The 19,891-nt window shown below is 43.1% G+C and overlaps 1 protein-coding gene across 2 annotated transcripts; it reads left to right on the top strand.

Annotated features, from left to right (window-relative positions):
* Positions 1-698: 698 nt before the first annotated feature.
* On the top strand, positions 699-19,308 carry LOC144686886 (uncharacterized). 2 transcript variants are annotated; one of them, XM_078552715.1, is made up of 2 exons: positions 699-814; positions 13,765-19,308. In XM_078552715.1, the coding sequence occupies exon 2, from the start codon at positions 13,783-13,785 to the stop codon at positions 14,935-14,937; it is 1,155 nt and encodes a 384-aa protein (XP_078408841.1). In that variant the 5' UTR covers positions 699-814; positions 13,765-13,782; the 3' UTR covers positions 14,938-19,308. The 2 variants fall into 2 exon arrangements, with proteins under 2 accessions (XP_078408841.1, XP_078408832.1); XM_078552706.1 differs by having other exon boundaries at positions 700-796.
* Positions 19,309-19,891: the final 583 nt, after the last annotated feature.

Here is a 19,891-nt window from a genome sequence, read left to right on the forward strand (position 1 = left end):
TGGTTTCCCTTTCTTGTGTCTCCCCACTCAGGTTCCCACCCCCCTACCAATCTAGTTTAAACCCTGCCCTACAGTACTAGCAAATACCCCTGCAAGGATATTGGCCCCCCTCCTGCTGGGGTTCAACCCGTCCTGCCTGTACAGGTCCCACCTTCCCCCGAATCAGTCCCAATGCCTCAGTAAGCTAAATTCCTTCCTCCTACACCTTCTCTCCAGCCATGCATTCATCCGGTCTATTCTCCTCTTCCTGATCTCGCTAGCACATGGCACTGGGAGTAATCTGAGATTAGTACCTTTGAGGTCCTGCTTTTTAATTCATTTCCTAGCTTCCTATATTCTGCTCTCGGGACCTCATCCCTCTTTTTACCTATGTCTTTGGTACCGATATGGACCTCAACCTCTGACTGTTCATCCTCCCCCTTCAGAATGTCCTGCAGCCGCTCAGTGACATCCTTGACCCTGGCACCTCACAACATTTAAGAAGTATTTAGATGAGCACTTGAAATGCTATAGCATACATATAGCATACTATGGGCACTAAAAACCAATTTATTTACACTTAACTTGAGGGGGGAGGAAATTAACACATCTTTAAAAAATATTGATGGAGAGTAATCCTGACGCCGGGCAGTGAAGAAATGGCGGTGCACAACACCCAGAGTACCCCGCGCTCCTGAAAGTCCCCTATCTCCGGAGCGCAGGCGGCCGAGTGCGCGCGCAGCCTGAACGAGCTCTCCCAGCTCCTGCGCTTTGAGGCGAGGCGGCGAGAAAGGGATTGGAGGTCGATGTTAAATCGGTAAGACTGCGTCCCCGGGTAAGTGAGGCCTCTGTACAAGCTGGGGGAGGAGGAGGAGGAACAGTTTAAGTTAGGGGACGGGCGTTATAAGATAGTTTTAATTTCGGACGGGGACGCAGGATCCCTCCTTCCCACTCCACCATCTGGCAGTTTGCTGGCTCCGCCATTTTAACCGCTTTCCGGTGACTTTGGCCGGGAAATTAAATCGCATCGGCCGGAGGGGAGCGGAGCGGAGGGGAGGGGAGGGGTTCATTAACAATTCGGTCTGGTCTTGTCAGTCTAACTTTGCCGGACTCGAACTCGTGGCTGAGGCCTCAGTGCAACACAAAGTGGGATTGCGGCCCCATCAGCGATCCTCACCTTTCCCCGCATTGAGACCTTCAGACTAGGCCCTTTATGATTTCCCAGGGGCAGCTTTACAGCTCTCAGAGCAATGGTTAGGGAGTTCTGCTAATGTAGCTGAATATTTCCGTGCCAACAAATATTCTCCCCTCCCCCCACCCCCCCAAAAAAAAAGTGTGGCTGGACGTTCATCACATTACTGTTCCTGGGATGTTGTACAGAAAGGATATTAGTCTTTTTTCTATTAATTTACTCTTGGGATGTGACTGGTGTTGACAAGGCTGAACTTCATTTGCCCTGAGAAGCTGATTGTGAGCTTTCTTGAGCTGAGCGAGTCCTTCTGGTGATGCTGCAGCGTAGGAAATTCCAGGATATTGGTCCAGCAACTTTATCAAAACAGTAGCTATTTAACTAATCAGATGAATAAGGGTGGATACCATGGCAGGGCAGGTGATGTGCTATATAACAGAAGCGCGTGCGAGTTTGTGGAAAGCGTTGTGACCCTGGGCAACCATATCTGCAATTATATTCTGCAACTCCAGAAACTTCGGCTCAGAATTGTTGAGCTGGAGTCCAAGTGCAGACGTTGTGGAGCATCAGGGAGGGGGAAAGTTACCTGGTCACATCCCAGGAGGCAGTCTCACCCCGTGGGTTAAGTAAAGCTTTAGAGTTCTTTGCAGTCATGACTAGGTGTTCCACAGGTTGCGTTGCCTGTCTGCTGCCTGTTTTAAAGACATCTCAGAGCTGCAGATGAGCTTGGGGGAGTGGACGATCAAATTGTCTTGGCCCATGTAGGAATCAGCTACATAGGTAGAAGCAGGAATGATGTCCTGCTGAGAGAGTTTGAAGAGTAGGGTCCAAATAAAAACTCAGAACTTCAAAGGTTATAATCTCTAGATTGTTATCTGAGCCACTTGCAATTGGTACAGGGTCAAGCAGATTAGAGACTTAAGCACCTGATTCAAAAAGTGGCGTGAGTAGGGATTTTGACTCGTGGAGCACTGGCACCAGTACTGGGGAAAGAGGGAGCAATTCCAGTGGGAGGGGCTTCACTTAAACCAGACTGGGAGCAGTGTGCTGGTGAATCATGTAACTAATCTAAAAGCAGGGTTTGAGGAGTCAGGTGAAGGGAAATTTGGAAATCAAAAAGAAAAATTGAGGAGCAGTGCAGTAATTTGGGTAAAGACAGGCATAGTGGAACAAGAAGGGTCAGAGTTTAATGGTAACAGTGCACCAGCAAATAAGGTCCAACCAAAGAATAGTGGTTAAAAAAAAGACTCTTTATTTGAATGCACATAGCATTTGTAACAAGATAGATGTACTAGCGGCACAAATAGAGATAAATTGGTTTGATATGATCGCCATCGCAGAGATATGGTTGTGAGGTGACCAAGGGTCAGCAAACAAATATTCCAGGGTGCACAACATTTCAAAAAGCCAGGTAGCATGGAAAAGGCCAAGGTTGCCCTGATAAAGGATGACATAAGGGCAGTAGTAAGAAAGGATCGTGTCTCAGAATAGGATAGACATTAAGTAACAAATAATTGGAGCTTGTATCAAAGACAATGTAATAATTGTGGGGTTTTAATCTTATAGATTGGACAAATCAAATTGACAAAAGTAAACTGGGAAATGAATTTGTGGAATGCTTTCACAATAGCTTCCCAGAAGAATACATTGTGGAACCAAGTAGGAAAGAAGCAGTTTTAGATCTAGTATTATGTAATGAGGGGTGGCTTTATTAGTAATTTCACAGTAAAAGGTCCTGTGGGGAAAAAGTGATCATAATACAATTGAATTCCGCATTAAATTTGAGAGCGACATACTTGAGTTCAAAACTAAAAATTTCAAACTTCAAAATAGCCAATTATGTAGGTATGAGGGGAAAGCTGGCTAAGGTTAATTGGATAAATAGACCACAAGAAATGGCAGTACATAAACAGTGGGAAACATTTAAAGAAGTTATTAAAAATTTTCAACAAAAATACATCCCATTGGGGAAAGATCCACCTGTGGCTTACTAGAGAGTTAGTATGAGATTAAAGGATGAGACTTTAAGGCCCGTAACTGCCAAGCTCCAGGGCAGTGTATCCGGGGATTAACCCAAAGATGTGCTGGGGATTCCCCACTCCCTGGAAGTTCCCAGGTAAGGATTGCATGGCAAATGCATGGGAAATTCAAACTTTGTTTGGGCAATTGCCCTGCACTGGGAACTATCCGAAAATACAATTTAAATTGCAAACTTCGGATGGTTCTGACTGCCAGACAGAAAAAGTTAGAAGAATTAAAGCCACTAGTAGCTTCTGGGTAACTATTGGACTGACTTCCCTGACGCTGCCACAGGACTCCCCAAACCACCCATGGGACGACACTCCCCACCCTCCCCCCCCCAAGAACTTTCACCCGCTGGCCCTACCTGACCTGACCCAGCAACCCCCACTCCCCCTCCCCAGGCCTCACCTGACCTCTAGCACCCCCCCCCCCCCCCCCCCTGCCAAAATCCTACCCACTTAGAACAAGGAGAAGGGAAGTGCATAAGTTGTCAAAAATGGCTGGACCTTTATATTAATCTGATTTATGGCAGCTAGTGCCATTAAAAAAGAGGACATGGCTTACTTGCCTTTGACTTTCCTGGACTCGACAGTTGGCTATGGAAGCCCGCTGTGCTGCAGTGATCTCACCCAGCCTGAACCGGAAGGTCGGGCGCGGTAGGAATTGCTTCATTTTAAGGTAAGAAACTAGGAACAGAGTGGCAATCTGACCCAATTGCCACTTCACCAGAAATTACAGGCCATAATGTTGCAAACAATACTAATAACCCTGAAGATTGGGAGAGCTCTAGAAACCAGCAAAGGATGACCAAAAAGATATTTAAAAAAAGGAAATTAAAATAGGAGAGTGAACTAGCCAGGAATATAAAAGCGGATTGTAAAAGCTTTTACAAGTATTTTTAAAGCTAAAGTAAACGTTCGTCCCGTAGAGGCAGAGACAGGAGAAATTACCATGGGGAATGAGGAAATATCAGAGATGTTGAACAAGTATTTAATAGCTGTCTTCACAGTACAAGACAAAAATTAAATACCAGAAATAGAGTTTAACCCATGTGTGCTTTGTCCGATAACAGGCCCTTGGCTCAGTCTTCTCTGTGCCTCTCTGTCCTATGCCAGTCTTTTCATTTTCCAATAACCTTCAATTTTCATGCCATCCAACATTGATATTCCCTTTGGTATTGCTGAAAAAAGAGACATGACTAAGCTTTTCATCTTGCATTCATCAGGACACTCAATATATGGAAAAGACAACAATTATACTGTATGTGAAGAGAGTGCTGATAGGTTGGCATGTGGCGTTGCCATGGAGAATGCACCACTGATGTTGACTGACAGTTAATTGCTAAGCATTAACTGTTTGAAATTTAAACCAGGCAGATTGTCCCAGGCAATCAAGGCATTGCCCTGAGGAATGAGTCAGGAATAGCTGTCACTTATTTTGTTTAGCTGAAACAGGCACAATGTGTATACATATTTTTGTCTGCAAGGAACAGGGCCCTGTGTACTAATATATGTAGCTTCCAGTACATGCAAATGCACCACACTGCGAGCCCGACTGACAATTTTGAATTGGTTGTCAGCGTAATTCTTAACACATTGAGGATTATTTAGCAAATGTTGTCTAATCATGGGTTCACACCTAATGTGAGAGACACTGTGTTTTGAGTTTTGCAAGCATGGGCTGTTTAGATAAGGTCTGTATCTTGCCCGTTGCGAACAGCAGTAGGGACATGCTGTTTGATAGGATCTGCCAGTCTTTGGGATGTAAGGCCTACACACCTAGCATCGAACTGGTACTAAAATTCGTATACCACATTACTCATTTGTCTGATAGGCAGAACGTCTTTTTGGCTTGATGGCAGCATCCTGTTAGTGGCAAATACCATTTGTGTTGTAAAGAACATATCTTTTTATTTTTAGTTGGACTGTGAATTAGAAGTACAATGGCTGCAGTTTGAAAGACATGTCCAACAGCATTTTAATTGGTGCCTGACCAGGTGACCAAGTTTTCTGTGGTAGCAGTGAGCAGAAAGCTCCTGGCCTGCAAAGAGAAAACATCTAAAATCTCTTTTCCTCATATCTCTAAAACCTGCTCTCTTTCTGAAAACCCCTGTCAAGAGGCAAAGGGAAAAATCACTTAGATACATTGAAAGGCAAGTGCACAACCAGTGAGCTAAATTCTGAAAGTGCTGGAAGACCACTTCCTGTCATCAACAAGAGCTGAAAGGAATTTGAAAGACATCGATCAATATCAACCGATCGAATCCTGTACTCCGGATTGATGCTATTGAACTGTTTTATCCCACTCTTAAAATTCATGTTTTGTGTATGTGTATGGGGATTTAAGAAAGGGTAGAGTTTAAGTTATAATGTTAGAAGTTAGCAGTTTGTAGATTTCTGTACTTTGCCGCTGGTTAACGACAGCTTGATCAATAAACAGTTATTTACTTATTAAGGTTACAAACCTGGTGCTCGTATTCTGTTAACCTAAATTAAACAGTTAGGTAGAATTGGGGCAATCTGGTGATTTGGTCAAACTTTTCACATTTGTTACGGCTTGGGGAACAGTGGGTCTTGATATTACAGTGCACTATCCCCAGTGAGTCGTGACAGTGTCGCTACTGCATAGTAGCAGTGTGAAACAGCTAGCTTCAGCAGTTGCTCAACTTTTTGAGATACCAATTTTTGATATGTCAGGAAAGGGGAGTTTACTTGTCTGCTCCATTTCATAGGTGAGCGCAGGATGGAGCCCATTAAGACGTGTAAGGAAATTGTTACATGCAGCTGCAGATTTAAATATAGCAAATGTATCATCCACAAATCAAAAATATGCGAAGGGTAGAAGGCTTGGTGTCATTCCATCAAAGACACGTTTCTCATGGAACCTAACAAAGATGTTTGTGAGAGCTGGGCCTAAAGGGGATCCCATGGCAATACCATCTATTTGGGCATTCATGGTGTCATTAAAACTGAACTCAACTGCGCAAGTTGCCGAGTTCATAAGTTCATTGAATACCGATTCACGCAATGGTGGCAGGTCTAGATTGCCATGATACAGTGCTGCAGTGCAAATACCTATGGCTTCCTTAAGTGGAATATTGGTGAATAGGCTAGCAATGTCAAGTGAGCACATGGACACAACATTGCTATCGATATGCAAGTCGTGTATGGTCTTTGCAAATGTGAAGGAGTCCTTCACCGTGTATGTGGAATGAACTCCCCTTCCTTGACACAGTTGTTGAGAAATCTGCCAGGGGATTCTCTACCATGGTCTAACGCAAGCCTACTTTCACTGGTCAATATATGTGTTGGGATTCTTACTGTACCATGCACGATAAGATTGGTCTTTTCGGCAACCTTTAAATAGGGCCTGAGCCATTTGCTCACTATCAAGATTGATGCTGAAACAGGGCACGTCAACAGCATCCTGCAGGATAATGGTTACCCTGATCAGATCATTTTGCGCTGTGTATCATGCAAGCTCATGAACGGGCCTAAGACCGTCATTTTCGGCCCTGAAGTGCCCAGTCTACCTCAGATTTCCCTGGAAGGGCAAGGTATCTTAAAAGTTGAGCAACAACTGAAGTTAGCTGTTTCATGCTGCTACTATGGAGCACAAGTGGTATTTGCCACTAACAAGATGCTGCCATCAAGCCAAAAGAGGTTGTGCCTATCAGAGGTTATGGTGTATGAACTTCAGTGCCAATTTGATGCTAGGTATGTAGGCTTTACAATCCGAAGACTGGCGGATCATATCAGCATGTCCCAGCCACTGTTTGCAACGAGCAGTGTACAGACCGTACCTAACTACCCCGTGCTTGCAAAACTCAAAACACGGTGTCCAATATTAGACATGATTCCGCGTTTGGACAACATTTGCTAAATAATCCTCAGTGTAATAAGAATTACGCTGACAATCAATTTAAAATTGTCAGTCGGGCTGGCAGTGTGGTGTATTTGCATGTACTGGAAGCTACAAATATTAATACACAGGGCCCTGTTCCTTGCAGACAGAAAGAACATGCACATACATTGCGCCTGTTTCAGCTAAACTAAATAAGTCACAGCCATTCGCTGACTCATTCCTCAGGGCAATGCCTTGACGAATCAGGCTCCAGCTGCCTGGTTTAAATTTCAAACAATGCTTGGCAGTTAACTATTAGTCAGCCAATGGTGCATTCTCCATGGCAACGCCAGTCTCGTCACATACAGTATAAACTGCTGCCTTTCCCCTTATATTCCCCCTATATCTTGCGAGTGTCCTGATGAGTGCAGGACGAAAAGCTTAGACATGTATCTCATGTTTTTTTAGCAGTACTCAAGTTCTGTACTACCAAATTTGATATTCTCTTCCTTCATCTTCCTCTTTTTACTTGAACTTTTCCCTCCATAACATCTTAATCTTAATCATAATGCCTATCTCCAAATCACCAAGAAATATTCATAGAAGGAAGAGAACTAGAAAAGGTGCAAGAATTCAAGTATTTATGAAGCTTAATATCTGCAGATGGAAGGTGCAACAAAGAAATAAGAGCAAGGGTAACAATGGGAAAGGTTGTATTTCGTAAGAGGAGACTTTTGCTAACCAGAAGGCTGAGTTAGTAACTCAAGAAGCGACTTGTTAAGAGCTTGATTTTCAGTGTTGTTTTGTATGGATGTGAGACATGGACCTCATTGAAAAGGCATTGAACTTGTTAAATAGCTTTAAAATGTGGATGAGGAGAATGGAAATGACCTGCTGGACAGAAATCGTAACAAATGATAATGTGCAGAGGAGAGTAAACAAAGAAATTTGCTGAATGTACTTAGGAGAAGATGGAGAGTCTGGGCAGGGCACATCTTAATATGAAATGGACTAGTAAGGGGCTAATAAGAGGGAGGAAATTAAAGTAATTAGTATCAGCAGATAAAAATTATTGGAGAAACTTATGGGACAAAGTTTTAGATCCAAAAGCTGTCAAATCCCATGACCTGATGACCTGCATCCTAGGGTTCCAAAAAAGGGAGCTACAGAGATAGCTGGTTTACTGGTAATGATTTTCCAAAATTGCCCTGGCCCCAGTGGATTGGAATTGGAAGTGAGCAAATGTGACACCACTGTTCAAGAAAGGAGTGTTTCTACTGTCATTGCTACTTAATACAGGAAGGATGTTTAAATTGTTTGGTGGGCCTAAACATTTTTGCTATTTTAGCTTTAACTTGCCAACCACAGTTACTTTAATTTTGGGAAGAACTCTCAAAGTCTAATTCACTTTTCTGTGCTGAGTTAGCTGATTTTCCAAAATTTCCCTAGATTCTGGAATGGCCCCAGTAGATTGGAAGTTAGCAAATGTAATATGAAGGGAGAAAGAGAGGAAACTGGGAACTACAGGCCAGTTAGCCAGACATAGTCGCGAGGAAACATGGATGGAGATTTGGTTAATGGACAGGAAGCAGAGTGGCAGATATTGGATAATGTGGAGAAGTTCACTTTGGTAGTAAAAATAAAATGTTTTATAAAAGGAATGAAACTTTTAACTGTTGATGTTCAGAAGGACTTGGGTACTCTTACAAAGAACACAACATGCAGATAACAGCTAACAATTAGAAAGGCAAATGGCATGTTGACCTTTATTGCAAGGGGACTGGAGTAAAAAACAAGGAATATGACAATTGTTTGCAGCCTTAATGAGGCCACACCTGGTGCACAATGCGCAGTTTTGGTCTCTATCGAAAGAAATATAAAGTTGCCTTTTGGAGGCGGTACAGCTAAGGTACACTAAATTAGCTCCTGGGGTGAGAGAGTTGTCCTATAGTGAGAGGCTGAAAAAATTGGATCTGTACTCTCTGGAGTTTGGAAGAATGAAAGGTGTCCTCATTGAAACATGCAAGATTCTGATGGGAAAATTGGATCTGTATTCTCTGGAGTTTGGAAGAATGAAAGGTGTCCTCATTGAAACATACAAGATTCTGAAGGGACTTGACAGGGTTGACACTGAGACGTTGTTTCCTCTGGCTGGAGAATCCAGAACATGGTCAATAGACATGAGAAATTTCTTCAGTTGCTAATCTTGGCACACTTTACCCCAGAGAGTCGTGGGTGCTCCATTGTTGAGTAAATTTAATGCTGCAATAGGCACATTTTTTGAGCCTCAGGGAATCAAGGGGTATGGGGAGCAGGTGGAAAAGTAGAGTTGAGGCAGAAGATCAGCCATGATCATATTGAATGCTGGAGCAGGCTCAAGGGACCTACTATCTGCTCCTATTTCTTATGTTCTTATGAAGGAACAGCAATATATATTGATGTCCGGATAGATTGTAACTTGGAGGTGATTGTGTTCCCATCATCCTGCTGTTCTTGATGCCCTTGGTGGTAGTGGCATTGGGCTGGAAGGTGCTGTTGAGGTAATTTTGGAAAGCTGTTACAGTGCATCCTGTGGATTGTACCAACAGCAGCCACAGTGGTGGTTATAGAGATCATTGTCAATCAACCAGGCTTCATCTTAGCTGATATCATACTTGATAAATTTTGTTGTGTAAGCACCCATTCACATTCTTGATGAGCATTATAGATGGTGAAGACACTGAAGAATCAGGAGGTAAGCTAGTGGTCACACAGAACACTCAGCCTCTGCCAGATTCCTGTTATATGGTTGGTCTACTTAGTCTGATATAGCCATGACCTTCCAAAACACTCTTGATTTTGGAATTGTCCCATTGAATTGGAAAATTACCACTAACACTCCATTATTTAAGAAGGGTGGGAGAGAGACACCAGAAAGTTATAGAGCTGTTAATATTTACATCTAGAGTGAGATGGTGGCGTAGTAGTAATGTCACTGGACTAATGCCCTGGGTTCAAATCCCACTATGGCAGCTGGTGGAATTTAAATTCAATTAATAAAAATCTGGAATTGAAAGCTAGTCTCAGTAATGGTGACCATGAAACTGCCATTGATTGTCGTAAAAACCCATCTGGTTCACTAATGTCCTTTAGAAAGGAAATCTGCTGTCCTTACCTGGTCTGGCCTACATGTGACTCCAGACCACAGAAATGTGGTTGACTCTTAACTGCCCCCTGCAATGGCCTAGCAAGCCAATCAGTTCAAGGGCAGTTAGGGAAGGGGAACAAATGCTGGCCTTGTCAGTGACGCCCACATCCCAAGAAAGAATAAATAATAGGTCTATTATGGGGAAGTTACTAGAATCTGTTATTAGGGACAGAGTAACTGAACACTTAGAAAAATATGAACTGATCAGAGAGAGGGTGGGAATGTTTGTGGAATCGCCCCCTCCCATTATCCATCACCATTCACAACTGGATGAAGCAAGAGTGCAGAGCTTTAGCCCTTCACAAAATCCACAAAAAGGACTGTCTCGGTAGACCGATTGTGTCAGCCTGTCCCTGCCCCACGGAACTCGTTTCTTTCTATCTTGACTACATTCCCTCTCCCCTTGTCCAGTATCTTCGCACCTACATCCATGATTCATCTGATGCCCCACGTCATATCAACAATTTCTGGTTCCCTGGCCCTAACCTCCTTCTCTTCACCTTGAATGTCCAATCCCTCTACACCTCCATCCCCCACCAGGATGGCCTGAGGGCTCTCCACTTCTTCCTTGAACAGAGGCCCAAACAATCCCCATCCACCACCACTCTCCTCCATCTGGCTGAACTTGTTCTCTCACTGAACAATTTCTCCTTAAGTTTGTCTCACTTCCACCAAATAAAAGATGTGGCTATGCGTACCCACATGGGTCCCAGTTATGCCTGTCTCCTTATGGGGTATGTGGAACGTTCCTTGTTCCAGTCCTACTCAGGCCCCTTCCCACAACTCTTTTTTCAGTACATTGGTGACTGTTTCGGTGCCGCTTCATGCTCTTGTCCGGACCTGGAAAAATGTATCAATTTTGCTTCCAATTTCCACCCCTCTATCACCTTCACATGGACCATCTCCGACACTTCCCTTCCCTTCCTTGACCTCTCTGTCTCCATTACTGTTGATAGACTGTCCACCAATATCCATTACAAGCCCACCGACTCCGACAGCTACCTCGACTACATTCCTGTAAGGACTCCACCCCATTCTCTCAATTTCTTTGCCCCCATCTCATCTGTTCTGATGATGCCACTTTCCAAAACTGTGCTTCTGACATGTCTTTCTTCTCCCTTAACCGAGGTTTTCCACCCACTGTGATTGACAGGGCATCAACCATGTCCATCCCATCTCCTGTGCCTCTGCCCTCACACCTTCCCCTCCCTCCCAGAACCATGATAGGGTCCCCCTTGTCCTCACTTTTTACCTCACCATCCTCCGCATTCAAAGGATCATCCTCCGCCATTTCCGTCAACTCCAGCATGATGCCGCCACCAAGCACATCTTCCCCTCACCCTGCCCCCGGTCAGCATTTTGTAGGGACCATTCCCTCCGGAACACCCTGGTCCACTCCTCCATCACCTCACCCCCTTCCCATGGCACGTTCCCATGCAATCGCAGAAGTTACAACATTTGCCCCTTTACCTCCTCCCTCCTCACCGTTCAAGGGCCCAAACACTCCTTTCAAGTGAAGCAGTGCTTCGCTTGCACCTCCTTCAGTTTGGGAGCAGTGAATACAGTGGACCAATGCGGTCTTCTCTATGTTGGGGAGACCAAACGCAGACTGGGTGACTGCTTTGCGGAACACCTTTGGTCTGTCCGCTAGTATGACCCAGACTTTCTTGTCACTTGCCATTTCAACTCACCATCCTGCTCTCATGCCCACATGTCCGTCTTTGGCCTGCTGCAATGTTCCAGTGAAGCCCAATGCAAACTGGAGGAACAGCACCTCATCTTCCGATTAGGCACTTTACAGCCTTCTGGGCTTATCATTGAGTTCAACAGCTTCAGACCACAAACACTCTCCTCTATCTTCGCCCCTTTCAAATCCCTTTTTTAAAATTTATTTTTATTTTTTATCCGCTTATTTATTTATTCATTCATTGTTTTATTCCTTTTTTATTCCCTTTTTATTATCCTTTATCCCCAACCACTGCCCCCTCCCCCCACCCCACTCCTAATAGGGCCATCTGTTACTTGTTCCATATTGTTCTTTCACACAGTGCTGACCCTTGTTCTGCTATTCACACATTCTGTTTTTTCACCTTTATGCCACTATCAGCACCACCTTCAGCCCTTAGCACTACCATTAACACTCCCTTTGTCTTGTGTCCATGGCATCTTTGTCAATCTCCTCTTAGCTCCTACCTATCGCTAACCTCCTATCCAGCTTCACCTGCTCCACCCCCTTTACACAGTATAAATATCATCGCATTTCTACTTCTGTTTAGCTCTGAAGAAGGGCCATACGGACTCGAAACGTTAATTCTGTTTCTTCACAGATGCTGCCAGACCTGAGCTTTTCCAGCATTTTCTGTTTTTATTTCAGATTTCCAGCATTCGCAGTATTTTGCTTTTGTTTGGTCCTGATTTAGGATTGCTTACCATGCTGCTTCAACTGTTTAGCATGTATGAAGTCCTGTGTTGTAGCTACAGCTAATCCTGCACATAGAATATACAGCAGAGAATTGACCTAGCTAGTTTATACTGGTGTTTAGCCTTTCAGTTCATTTTGAAAAATGTTCTCCATGTGAAAATGGGGTTCTGTCTCCACAAGGACTCTGCAATGGTCACTCCTACCAATACTATCATAGATAGACATATGTCCTGCATGTAAATTGGTGAAGATGTGGTCAAGTAGGTTATTCCATTCCAACCACTTGCTGCAAGTCCAGAATGGCTGCTTTGTCCTTCAGGACTCTCAGATCAGTCAGTATCAGGACATTCTTGGTGATGGATGTTGAAGGCCCCAAACTAGAGTGCATTCTGTGCCCTTGCTTTCCTCAGTGCTTTCTACTAGTGGTGTTTGCTAGAAGAAGGAGTACCGATATATCAGCTGAGTTATGGCACTGGTGCTAATCAGGAAGTTTCCATGCCCATATTTGATCTGAAGTCATGAAACTTTATGGAGTTGATGTTGAGGATTCCCAGGGCCACCCTTGCCTGACTATATGACTGTGACCCTACTCTGGTAAGTCTGGTCTACTGGTGAGACTGGACATGTCTCAGGGGTGGTGATGAAGGAGTCTGGAACATTGGTTCTAAGGTATACTATATCAGGTTGCCTGTTGGGTAGCTCTCTCAATTTTGCACTAGTCGCCAGATGTTAGTAAAGAGGGCTTTACAGAGTCAACTGGGCTTTGTCATGTGCTAATTCCTAATTGAGCATGGCTGTGATTTCTTCTGTGATAGTGTCCAAAGGCTATTCATTCAAAACATACATGAAGAATGGATACTTGGTTTGTCAAGGTAACGGAGGATGGCTGGTGCCCAAAGAACATACGCCAGGAGTCAGTGTCTTGATGGGGTTTGGGGGGTTGGAGAGAAAAGAAAAGGTTGACAAAAGAAAACAATTGATGAGTGAGACAGTCCCCCTGTACTTATCACTCTAATTGGGCAGAACTCTTAACATGCATTAAATCACCCTACACTGTAATCGTAATAATTAGAAATTACTGTAACTTTTGAAAGACAGTAATTGTTATCCATCTTGTTTTAGGAGATTCTGACAATACTGATGGAGAACACACAGGAATCAGACTCTGTTCTTCAGTCAACTGAGATCTGCCAAAAGGGGAACAAATTGAACTTTTCCAAAGGGCCAGATCATCGGCAGCGTTCCCAAGATAAACTGAAGCTCTTTATCTGTTCTGAATGCGGTAAGAGCTTCAACAAATACTCACACCTCAAATTGCACCTGTTGGTCCACACAGGAGAGAAACCTTTCAAATGCCGTGTCTGTGAGAAAGAATTCAATCACCCATCCAGCCTTCGTAAACATGAGATCACACACACAGGAGAGAAGCCATTCAAATGCTCCGACTGTGGAAAGAGTTTCAATGACTCGTCTAATCTGTCCCGGCACAAGCGCATTCACAGTGGTGAGAAGCCATTTAAGTGCAACATGTGTGACAAAGGGTTTACTTACTCTCACCATCTAGTATCGCACCAGCGTACTCACACAGGAGAGAAGCCATTTCAATGCTCAACGTGTGGGAAAGAGTTCAGCCAGTCATCCACACTCGTGATGCACAAGCGAACACATGCTGACAAGAGGCCCTATAAGTGTGGCACATGTGGGAAGGGGTTCCAGCTGTCACGCCACTTGGTGACTCACCGCCGCACGCACACTGGAGAGAAACCAATCGAACATGGGAAGGAGTTCAAGCAGGACTCCAATTTGGTGAAACACCAGCGGATTGATACAGGAGAGCTGCCGTATAAATGTACCTTCTGCAGCAAGATGTTCCGTCAGTCTCACAACCTAATGATCCACAAGCGTATACACAATGTGAAGAAGTGCTCCACGCGCAGGCAGGAGTTCAACCAGCATTCGTCCCTGCTGAAGCATCAGCAAACACACAAAGGAGAGAGGCCATACTTATGTTCTGTGTGCGAAAAGAGGTTCAAGGGCTCCAGCATGCTGGTGACACATCATGTCAACACAGGTGACAGCCCCTGTCATTGCATTGGATGTGGAAAGGTTTTCAAAAACTCATCAAATCTCATCCAGCACCAGACTTTACACACAGAAGAGTGGCCGCATAAACGTGCTGGGTGTGAGAAGGGCTTCAAGCGTACGCACAAGTCATGCGCGCAACTTATTGAGCCATCAGGACGACCACACAGGAAAGATTCCATTCAAATGCACAAGATGCAGGAAAGGCTGTAAAACTCCTCCATCTGTTACATCACCAGCACAGCCACAGTACATGAGATCTTGTCATCTTCCCTTCCATCTCCCCCTGCTTCCCTGTTACACACAAGATCAACTTCAGCATTTGGATAAGACATTGTCCCTTAATATCCCAAATCACCTTTCCTCTACCATAATCTAGATGGAATGGGTATTGCATTGTGCCACTTGAAGGAGGTACCGACGCACCCCAATTTGTGGGCTAAAACAATTTTGAGTGAGTTAAGCAGGTGTCCACACCAGTATCAGCGCCTTTTTGGAACTCACTTTCAATGTGACATTTGAGAGCAAAATCTGTGGAACCACTTCAAAAATTCTGTCAAATGTTGAATCGACCCCTTGCATCAGAGGGTAAATTGAAATTTGGCACCCTGTAATTTTCTGGTGTCTTCCAAGTCGTGGCCCAAGCTAGGAACACTAAGGGGACCCAATTTGTTGCTCCATGGTATGGAGTCAACTATACTTGGACCTCAGGAGGTGAGAGCTGTCAGAAATCCAGCAAATGATGTTATCTGAGTGGACCTGCCTTTTTCATTGCCAAGACTTCAGAGACGGGCAGAAATTTTGCTGCTAGACCTTCAGAGACCTGGCATTAGCAAGTCCTGTCATATTTCCTTCCCAGACACAATTGGGCTGCTGGACCATCCTAGGCGGGCCAAGGAACTTCAGCGCCTTTGTTTTGAACATTTTGTTTCCATATAACAGCGTGAGTCGATTTATATTGGAAAAGCAGCTGGAGATATGAATAGATCCCCAAAATCTCCTCAAGTCTGCCAGTATCATTTTCTTCAAATTGTTTATTCTGTTTTCAAGAATACTGTTGAGAACTGCAGGAAAGGACGTGGGAAAATGACGGAAAAGTTAGTTAGTCTTGGCAGAATCTTCATAAAGAAGTGTTGCCAGATGGACTTCACATCCTGTTACCAATATGCAATAGGAAAAATTAAGGCAGCATAGTATGTTTCTGGTGTGATAAACCTAATGTGACACCAGACCAGGAACCACTAATGACTTCTTCTAGTTTTATGAAACTCAGTGCTTTCCCATGGAATGATGCAAGTTTAGAAGGCCAATCTCTCTAACTGTGCTGTTCAGTATGAATGTTTCACACACTCAGTCACAAATTGCTGAGATCCTAAAAATAACATTGAGAACAATTTAATTTTTTTCCTTCTCATTTGCCTGAGTGATCAGAGTGAAGAAAACATTCAATAGTGAATATTTGGAAGATGGTGTTTCTGTAATGATTCATTGAATTTGCCCCACATATGTTGGATTAGCTTCTTCTATAGATAAACACACACAAGGATGGCAGGAGCTTTATGCATGCCTGGGGCAGAAGAGGGGCCGTTCTTCCACAGTGTCTTTGGCACCGCCTTTGGCATCACCATGCCCAACAGCTCAGATTAGAAGTCAAAACAGAAAATACTGAAATACTCTGGGCCTGGCAGCATCTGTGGAGAGAGAAATAGTTAACGTTTCAGATCAATGATCTTTTAGCAGAACTGGGAAAAGCTAGAAATAGCTTTTAAGCATGTAAAGGGGTGGGGGGCCGGGTGGGAAAAAGAGCAAAAGGGAAGGTCTGTGATAGGATGCAAGACAGTGGAGATTAAATAACAAAAGAGTTGGTGGTACAAGGCCAAAGGGACAATGTAGATGGACAAGCAAAGAAACAAAACATGTCCAGAGGAAGTGTGAATGGTAGAATGATGAACGGGTCAAAAATGAGTAAGTCCAAAATCAAGAAAGAGAAAAGGAAACAATTGGGACCAAGTTTACTGTAGTTCCAGCATTTTGTTTTTATTTCAGTTTTTCTGTGTCTGATGTATTTTGCTTTTGTTTCAGATTAGAAATCCCTGCTTTGAGGTACTGAACATAAATCATAGAATCTTTCAGCATAGGAGACCATTCAGCATATCATGCCCCTGTTGACCCTTTAAAAGAGCAGTTGTGTTTAATCCCTTATTTCTGATTTTTGTCTGTAACTTTGCATGTTCCTCACCCTCAAATACATGGCCAACTCCATTGAAAAATTATTTATGGAATCAGCTTCCATCACCTTTTCAGGTAAAAAGTTCCAGATCCTGACAACAGTTGAGTGGGAAAAACAATTTTGTCTCAAGGCGAACAGTCTTAACTTTTCCAATCTTTGACCATAACTGAAGTCCTTCATCGCTGGTAATATCCTGGTAAACCCCCTCTGTGCCCTTTCTAAGGCTCCCGACAATTCTCCACAGTGCTGTGGCTGAGGGTATACCAGTGATTTATAAAGTTCGAGCACGGATTTCTTTACTTTTATATTCTATGCCTCTATACATAAACCCAAGAAACCCATGTGTTTTTTTAACCATCTGCCACCTTTAACCTTCTCTGTTTCCTTATCAAAGAATTCAACCTCAACCAAGGTAGTCAGACAGAATTTGTCATTAACAAATCCATGCTGGCCCTCTGATTAACCCAATGAAAATTTGTTTTATGCATGATAATGGTTTCCAATAACTTCCCCACTGCAAATGTTAAGCTGAATGGTGTATTGTTACTGGTTTAACCCTCCCCTCTTTTGGATAGTGGCCTTAAGTAAGCAACCTTCCAGTTACTATATCCAGTGACAATTAAAAGACTGTGACCAATGCCTCTGAAAGTTCTATCTTCGTTTCTTTTAGCAATCTAGGATACATTCCAACCGGACCAAGTGACTTACCAACTTTCAATCTTTTTAGTACGTCTTCTCTTCTATTACAATCCATAAAATCTCCCCTCTTTTGGTGTAAACTATAAAAAGAATAGGTAGGTCACTTAGTTAGAATGTGGGTGTCGAATTAGAAGAAAAAGGGATCTTGAACTACAAATATATCAATCACTAAAAGTTACACCACAGGTTAGCAAGGCCATAAAGCAAATCAAGCACTGGGCTTTGTTTCTAGATGGATAGAATCGAAAAGTAGGGTAGTTATGCTAAACCCGTATTAAGCCTTGGTTAGACCACACTTAAGTGTACTGTGTGCAGTTCTGGTCACCATTTTATAAAAGGGATCTAAATACATTGGAGAGTGTAGAGAAGATTTACAAAGACGATGCCAGAAATGCATGGGTATATATCAAGAAAGGATTGACTTCTTGGCCTCTTTTTTTTCTTCTTGAAGAAAGGCTGAAGGGTGGCCTAGTAGAAGTCTTTAAAATTATGAAAGATTTTGATAAAGTGGAATGTTGATAGAGCAGAATATAGAGAAAATGTTTCCTCTTGTGGAGAAGAGCATTACTGGAGGTCATCAATGTAAGTTAGTCACAAAGAAATCCAATAGGAAATTCAGAAGAAACTTAATTACCCAAAGAGTGCTGAGAATCTCTACCACAGTAAACGTTTGAAGCGAATAGTATACAGGTAAATGCATTTAAGGGGAGGCTAGGTAAGCATATGAGGGATAAAGGGATAGAGGGTTATGATCATAGATTTAGATGGAGAAAGATTGGAGGAGGCTCAAGTGGAGCATAAATGTCAGCATAGACTGGCCGAAAGACCTGTTTCTGTGCCATATAGCCTATGTAATATGTAATCTTCACATCATCAGCTTCCTTGCTGAAGGCAGGTGCAAGTACTCATTTAACACTTTTTAGCCATATCCTGTGTCTACATGTAGATTTCCCTTTGGTTCTTTAATAGATCCAGCTTTTTCCCCAGCCAAACGCCTTTACACTTTTGAGTGCACTAAATCTCAGCAAAACTGCACCTCCCATTTTGGAAACATTTTAAATGTAATCAGAGCCTATAAATGTGCCGATAAGTCAGATGCATGTGTGTCAAAACTTTTCTTCAATGTTTTGATAGTTTGAAGCAATAAAGCTTAATGGCTCCTATAAAAAAACTTGTTTTTCTAACATGTAGACTGTGGAAGAAAAATCACTTAAATATTGCAGGGATTTTATTCTACTGAAGTGGCCCCGTAATCTGAAACGTTTTAAGGGAGATACCTTTATCAGCGTGGCTCACTTGGTAACATTCAGAAGGTCATTGGTTTTAACCAGCACCAGGACCTGGCCATATTAATTAGGCTGACACTCAAATGCCGCATTATAACATATGCCAATCCTTGGAAGAGACTTCAAATCAAGGTGTTGTCTGTCTGGTCACACGGACAGTAAAACCTTGATGGGTTGGTATTGTGAAAAGATGATCAAATAGTCTATTCATCTGCAGTAAACAAAATGTACACTTACTTTATGGTTGTGTGTAGGATGGGCATGGAGAGTTTCCTGTCCGAAGATACATTGAAAATAAAAAAAATTTTCAGTGACGTGTATATGTAAAATTTAGGAAATAAACACAGTGTGTGCATCCACTCTTGTAAACATCTTGTGTTGCTTATTTCTCATTAGGACAGTCCAGGAGGGACGTTTAACCCAAGTTTATAACATCCAGAAGAGAAGCCATGCAAATTACTCAGTTTTAAAATGTCCAGCTCATGAAGGTTTTAGGGCCATACTCCAATTTGTCCTGAGATGGGATCTTGCTAAATTCTAATTCATTATTTCAAGTATGATACAGCCCCAAAAGGGGCAGTCTGTCCACCATGCCTCTGCTGGCTCCTCGGTAGAGGTATGAAGAGAATTCCACTCCTCTGCTCTTTTCCCATCGCCCTGTAACTTTTCCCCCTCAATTCCCTTGTGAAGGTGACAGTCCACCACCCTTGCAAGTAATGCGTTCGAAATCATAACTTATGCATAAAAAAAGATTTCTGTGAGTTGCTTCTAGCCTTTTTGCCAATCACCTTCAACCTGTCATCTAGTTAATCACCATCTGACAGCCTCTCCTTATCTCACTGATAGTTTATAACTTGGCTCTCCAGATCATTGAGCACGTATGTCGACATCATTAGGCCTATGGTGTAAATGAAAATGAACAAGAATATGTAAAGCTTATTGATATTTGTAG

This window comes from Cetorhinus maximus, chromosome 1 (assembly GCF_964194155.1).
Source record: "Cetorhinus maximus chromosome 1, sCetMax3.hap1.1, whole genome shotgun sequence".
Classification (NCBI taxonomy): Eukaryota; Metazoa; Chordata; class Chondrichthyes; order Lamniformes; family Cetorhinidae; genus Cetorhinus; species Cetorhinus maximus.

What these genes read in the sequence shown, in the direction of transcription:
- LOC144686886 (XM_078552715.1), top strand. Translation starts at nt 13,783, where the DNA reads ATGGAGAACACACAGGAATCAGACTCTGTTCTTCAGTCAACTGAGATC.